This window comes from Condylura cristata, unplaced genomic scaffold, assembly GCF_000260355.1.
Source record: "Condylura cristata isolate star-nosed mole 26May11 unplaced genomic scaffold, ConCri1.0 scaffold00028, whole genome shotgun sequence".
Lineage (NCBI taxonomy): Eukaryota > Metazoa > Chordata > Mammalia > Eulipotyphla > Talpidae > Condylura > Condylura cristata.
This window is the reverse complement of record NW_004567129.1, coordinates 27548348-27554757: the sequence shown is the minus strand read 5'-3', so window position 1 is coordinate 27554757 and position 6410 is coordinate 27548348. Positions and strand designations below refer to the sequence as shown.

Below are 6410 nucleotides of genomic sequence, written 5' to 3'. Positions count from 1 at the left end.
GGCAAGGCGGGTGCAGGGCTTGTGGGGAGGAGGGAGGTGCCAGCACTACAGCCCTGAGGCCCTGCTGGCCCCTGGGCGCAGGCCCAGCTCCGGCCCCCAGGGATGGACCTCGTGGACCCCGACATCTTTAACACTGACCCCCGGGACCACTATGACCTGCTGCAGCGGCTGGGTGGCGGCACCTATGGGGAAGTCTTTAAGGTAAGGATCCCCCACTCCTTGTCTAGCCCCCCTTTTCTAGCTCCTTCCAACCACTGACCTTTGGGTTGAGGCCCAGGAAGCCAAGGAGGGGAATCTAGAGAGGCCTGGTTCTTGGCCCCGGCTCATGGATGCTGTGGACAAAGTGAGGTGAACGGGGTTCTGCCTGACTGCCAACTTCCCCTTTACAAGGCTCGAGACAAAGTGACGGGGGACCTGGTAGCATTGAAGATGGTGAAGATGGAGCCTGGTGAGGAGAGGAGCCAGGCGCTCCTTCCCCCCGCCCGCCTCCCCCCTCCCGCCACCTCTGGGGCCCTGGAATCACAGTGCCCATCTGTCTCCCCTTACCCTCCTGCCCCACAGATGATGATGTTTCCACTCTTCAGAAGGAAATCCTCATTTTGAAAACGTGCCGGCACGCCAACATCGTGGCCTACCATGGCAGCTACCTCTGGTGATGAGCCTCAGACCTCCCTGGGGACCCAGCTCCTAGTCCAGAACCCCCATTCTTTACCAGGGCAACTCCTAACCTGAATTCCCATTCTGGACCCGTTTTCAACCGAGGCCTCCTTACCTTGTGAGGCGGGCCTTCCCCAGTGTGAAGTTCTTCCTAACCAGAGCATCTCCTAATCTAGTCCCCAATCCAGAACCCCTATTTCCGACCAGGGGTTCCCCATGTTGCTCTCTTCATAGGACCTGAAACCAAGTCCCCTAAAGGAATCTTTTACCATCCTGTCCTTGGGTCCTGCAGTTTCACTTCTTTTATACTCCTAAATTCCCTGACCCCCCAGTTAATATCTCAAGATGCCCCAATAATGACCTCTATCCCTGAGACCTGGCACCCTGAGCCCCTTCCCCTTCGATCCTCCACAGCTGGGGGGATGCCACCCTGTGTCCTGGCTAACAGGGGGCAACAGAAGGTGCCTAGGGGCAGAAACCCAAAGAGCTGGGTTCAAATCCAGTTGACCTGGAACATACATTTTTCCGTCAGGGTCAGCTTCCCCATATATAAGACAGAAGTGGGGTGAGCTCACGCTGGTGGGCAGGGGGCATGGCCGCTGCTCTTGGCGTCCACTGAGCGAGGCGGGGAGCCAGCGCCTATCCCAGAAGTGATCACTCACTCCTATCTTTGTGGCTACTGTTCCCCTCAACCTTTTGCAGGCTACAGAAGCTTTGGATCTGCATGGAATTCTGTGGGGCTGGTTCTCTCCAGGATGTCTACCAAGGTGAGGGGAAGGGCGGGGGATCCAGTCGCCCCCCCATCCCCCGACTGTGTCGCCTGGGATGGTCTTCTGGGCCATAGTGCATTGCCAAGAGACCCTCTCCTGGCCTGGATGGTGCTGGGGACGCTGTGGTGACTGACTGGACGCTGGGCCCTGCCCCGGGTCCATTACAGATTTCCTCTGCTTCTTGCCCCCCACCTTCTTGAACCTGCATTTTCTGGCGGCCGCTATTCACGTGCAGAAGGTCTTCTGCACTCCTGGCTCATAGCAGGCACCCCCATTTCTGTAGCGTGAGTGAACGAGCTTCCGATTCTCTCCTTGGCGTGCTACTTAACACTCCTGGAATTTGGGGGGGGTAGACCTCTCATCACCCGCCAACTTCTGACACCCTCCTCTGTCTTCAGCCATTTCCATCTCCCTTCTAGCCCAAGACCTGGCAGGTCAGGAAAGAACCTCACTAGGAGTTTCTCAGGGGCAAATGCCCAGAGACACAAGCCTGGCCTCGGGCCCTCTGTCACCCCATTCCTGCTCACGCCTCCGTGGGTGTTCTCAGCGTGTCTGTCCTCCCACTTCTTGGTCTCTGTTGAGTTTGGATCTGCTCCCTGTTCTCTTGCCTCTCTCTCCCTTTCCTCACTTAGCAGAGTCACAGTATCCTCCGCTTCAAACCCTCCATTCCCCCCAAATATGTCCAATATCCTTGTGCCCCACGAGTGTGACCCCACCCCACACCAGCCCACATACCCCACTTCTCTCCCCCGCTCTGTTCCACCTACTTTGTTGCTTCCCAGACCTGCCAGGCACCTTCCCCACCTCAGCACCTGCTCTGTCCCCTCCATGCGGGGTCTGCTCTCTCTCCCCTTCTCAGAGTGGCCTCCACTGACCACCCCCTTGCCACACGCATGTCCCCAGGCCCCTCGACTTGCCGTCTGTATGCTGCACTTTGCCTGCTGTGCACTTCTTTATCTGGTTTCCTGCCCACCTTCCTGCTGGAATGTTCTCTCCACCAGGGCCGCTCTTGTCCATGCTCTGTCCCCGGTGCTGACCACAGGGCCTGGGCCCATAGTGGACGTGCGATAAATATCTGCCGAGTGACTCTGCCTCCCTCTGGTCCCCGGCTCCCGCCTCCTCACTGCCTCTCTGATCGCCCCTTCATTACCCCACCCTCCGGTTTCCCTTTGCCCACGCGGCACCCTCTCAGCTAGTGTGGGTGGGGCCGGGGGCTCCCAGGGCCAGGTTTCCTGCCCCCCACCCAACACTGCTGGGGGTGACCTTTGCAGTGACGGGGGCCCTGTCTGAGCTGCAGATCAGCTATGTCTGCCGGGAAGTGCTGCAGGTGAGGATGGGTCCAGGGTGGGGGCTGGGCCCCCCCCCCCCCCCAGCCACTCACAACCCCATGTCCACCCCCTCCCCAGGGACTGGCCTATCTGCACTCACAGAAGAAGATACACCGGGACATCAAGGTGGCCTTGCAGGAGCCAGGAGAGAGGGTGGCACTGGAGGACGGGTGGGGTGTGAGAGGGGATCAGGGAGTGGAGGCCTTGTTCTCAGGATCCGCAGCCACTCACCCCTCTTTGGTCCTCAGGGAGCCAACATCCTCATCAATGATGCTGGGGAGGTCAGACTGGGTGAGTGCGGCTGGCAGGGGAATGGAGGGGCCCGCTGGCAGCCCAAGGGGCCAGGGGCCCCAGGTCACTGTGTCTCTCCCACTGCTTCCAGCTGACTTTGGTATCTCGGCCCAGATCGGGGCAACACTGGCCCGACGCCTCTCTTTCATCGGGACACCCTACTGGTGAGGGGTGCCCGGCAGGCAGGCAGACTGGGATGGGGTGGAGGGCAGGGCCTCCCCACCCTGCTTCTCCGGAATGTCCGTCCCCGGCCATGGCCTTCCTGTCTGCGCTCTGGCTCCCCTGAGCTCTCCACTAGCTTGGTCTCACCGTCCCCCTCACCCTGTCTCTCTCCTCATTTGCTTGATTTTGACTCTGATCTCTTCATCTCTGTATTTCCATCGCTCACCTGTCCCAGTCCGTGGCTCTCTGGCTCTCTGTCGCTGTCTTTCCCTCTTTATGTCAGTCTCTTCATCCTTGGGTTTCTCTCTGTACCTGTCTCCACGTCCCACTTGCCACTCCTGCCTACTGCCCACACCCTCTCCCCTTCCCCTCCTGGGGCTCCCCCTGGGTTCTGAAGGTCTCTGCCCCCAGGATGGCTCCAGAAGTGGCGGCCGTGGCGCTGAAGGGCGGCTACAACGAGCTGTGTGACATCTGGTCCCTGGGAATCACTGCCATCGAGCTGGCCGAGCTCCAGCCACCGCTGTTTGACGTGCACCCCCTCCGGTAGGCGGGAGCAGCAGGCGCTCTGGGCCTGGGGACCCCGCCCTGCCCTGGGCACCCCCGTGGCCTGCTGTCCCCATTAGGATCCTCTACAGGAGGCTTCCTGCCTCTAAGCCGAATCTGAGACCCATAAGGGTCCCCCAACCAGGAAAGCCCTTTCTTTAGCCTCCACACCAGGGCCCCCAATGCAGGGGTCTCCACCTTGAGCCTCCACTGCAGCTCATGTGAGGGGGGCCCTGGGATGGCCCCCCCCCCCGTGTAATGCGCAGCCTATACCTCATTCCCATTCTGCCCCTCACTTTGCTCTCTGCTGACTTTAGTGCTGTTGGGGCTCCCTAAAGCTGTGAAGTGTGTCTGACCCCACATTCTCTCCTTATTTATTTTTTTAAATATTTATTTATTTATGCACACAAGAACTGGGGTGTAGGCCAGAGATGTGGGGGGTGAGAGGATTCATCAGAGACAGAGTGGGGAGCAGAACAGGTGGATCCACTGAAATCCACTGCTGAGGGGAGCAGCAGGGAGACAGGAGAGGTCTGCTGTGCCCTGTGGGTCACCTCCTGGCCGGGGATTGAACCCGTGCTACAGTGGCTGTGGGAAGCTTCATAGTGCTGAGACTTAATCCCTTGCGCCACCAGGGAGGCCCCCATTCTCTCCTTATTCTTCTAGAGTTCTGTTCCTCATGACCAAGAGTGGCTACCAGCCCCCCCGGCTAAAAGAAAAAAGCAAATGGTAACGGGGGACACATGTGGGAGGGAAGACCTGGACATGGGGCATCTGGTGGGAAGCCTGGTCCACTCACCCCAGCACCCCCTTCTTCCTCCCAAGGTCTGCTGCCTTCCACAACTTTGTCAAAGTCAGCCTCACTAAGAGCCCCAAGAAACGGCCTGGCGCTACCAAGATGCTCAGTGTAAGCCTGCCCCCTGGACACCCCGGGGCCTTCCAGGATGCCCTAGAACATTGGTCATTTTGTTCCATGGAAACCCTGAGGGTCCTCTCAAAGTCCCAAAATCCCTCAGAATTTCCCAGGCCTTGCTGAGACTCTCCAAATCGCACCCCAGATATCTTTTTCCCAAGATACCCTGAGTGGTGAAACACACTAAATCCCAAGGGCCTCAGGACACATTCCTGAGTGTTCTCTGAAATTCCAGGGGAAATCCTGGTCCATTTGAGACACTCTAGAATTCTCCAAGTCCCATGTCCCCAACCTTAAATTCATCTAATCCCTTCACTTGCACTGTCAGAATCCCCTAGACCAGTTCCCCCAAATTCCCTGGGGCTCCCTCATTGGCACCTCTCCCAGTGGGTTCCCTTAGATGGGCTCTCCAGGTCCCGCCAGGACCTCCCCCCACAGCCCAGCCTGGGTGCTGACCCCCCCACCCCCTGCCCTCCAGCATCAACTGGTGTCGCAGCCCGGGCTCAACAGAGGCCTGATCCTAGATCTACTTGACAAGCTCAGGAATCCAGGGAAGGGGGTTCCTGCAGTGGAGATCGAAGAGGAGGAGGTAAGGATGCCGCTGGCGTGCCTGCTGCCTCACTCGGAAGGAAGAGGGCAAGCAGGACGGGGCTTGGCACAGTGCCGGGGATGCTGGGGTGACAGGAAGGGCTGAGGGCTGCAGCCCACAGAGTAGTGGGGTACTGAGGCACCACAGGCCTGATGCCACCATTGCTCTGCCCAGCTCCCCCCCGCTGTCCCACGGCGGATCAAGTCCACTCACCGGTCCACCTCTCTGGGGGTCCCAGATGCAGACTGCTATCGTGAGTAGAGCCTTGCACTCGGGACATCTGTGGGTCCCAGGAGACACCCCTTAGTTGCCCATCCTCCCACCAGAGACCCCAGAGTCCCTCATCACTTGTAAACAGGCCTCCAGAGCCCCATGGATCTGTGACCACAGTGACCCTACCTCCCTGACCGCAAACAGATGCCATGAACCTTCCAATCACTACCCTGACTCCTCAAAGAGACCTCAGAATCCTGATAACCAAATGGACCCCCCCAAACACGAGGGTCCCCATCTCCCTGATCCCAACCCTGACCCCCAAATGAAGCCTCTCTAAAACAAGATCCCTGCCTCAGGGACATCATCAATGCTAGTTCTAATTCTGGCCCCAGACCTACATCCCAGCTCACTGCGAATGTCTCCACACCCCTTCCAGGGCGGCACATGGAGTTCAGAGGAATGGAGTCGAGGCCCCCCGCTGGCACCGTGAGCGGCTCCCCCTGCCTGCCCCCCACACGCTCTCCCCCACCCCAGGCCCTGCTGACCCCTCTCATTCCACAGGCTCGCTTGCAACCCCCTGGAGACTTGAGGAGCAGAGGTCCTAGGTCAGGAGCCCCCCAGGGTGGGGGGGGGCTGGGGTCTGTGTGGGGGCCTGCTGAGGCGTATGCCTGTCCCTCCTTAGGAAGCCCCAGTCGGAGTCCGACGACGATGGCGACTACGATGACGTGGACATGTGAGCGCGGCCCCAGCCATTTCTCGCAACCCCGCCTCTCTCCCCACCCCTACTCGACCCCACTTCCTTCCACTTTCTCATGTAACCTCGACTTAACTCCGAATCTTGATCCCACTACCCCCCCCCCCCTTCCAGGATGGCCTCGGTGTCAGCTCCGTGTCCTTCTCTGCCTACCTGCTGCCTAGGTCCTATGCGCACGGCCGCCCCG

General features: G+C 59.4%; 1 protein-coding gene across 1 annotated transcript in view; it reads left to right on the top strand.

Moving 5' to 3' along the window:
• MAP4K1 (mitogen-activated protein kinase kinase kinase kinase 1) overlaps positions 1-6410 on the top strand; it is a 14861-nt gene continuing 8451 nt past the window's right edge. Inside the window, exons 1-16 of the mRNA XM_004690592.2 lie at positions 1-201; positions 391-448; positions 562-652; positions 1360-1424; positions 2699-2754; positions 2834-2881; positions 3004-3046; positions 3138-3210; positions 3620-3751; positions 4418-4480; positions 4577-4658; positions 5143-5253; positions 5428-5506; positions 5906-5955; positions 6031-6074; positions 6152-6202. Of these exons, the coding sequence (XP_004690649.1) occupies positions 103-201; positions 391-448; positions 562-652; positions 1360-1424; positions 2699-2754; positions 2834-2881; positions 3004-3046; positions 3138-3210; positions 3620-3751; positions 4418-4480; positions 4577-4658; positions 5143-5253; positions 5428-5506; positions 5906-5955; positions 6031-6074; positions 6152-6202 (1145 nt within the window). The 5' untranslated portion in view covers positions 1-102. The remainder of the gene's footprint in view (positions 202-390; positions 449-561; positions 653-1359; positions 1425-2698; positions 2755-2833; positions 2882-3003; positions 3047-3137; positions 3211-3619; positions 3752-4417; positions 4481-4576; positions 4659-5142; positions 5254-5427; positions 5507-5905; positions 5956-6030; positions 6075-6151; positions 6203-6410) is intronic.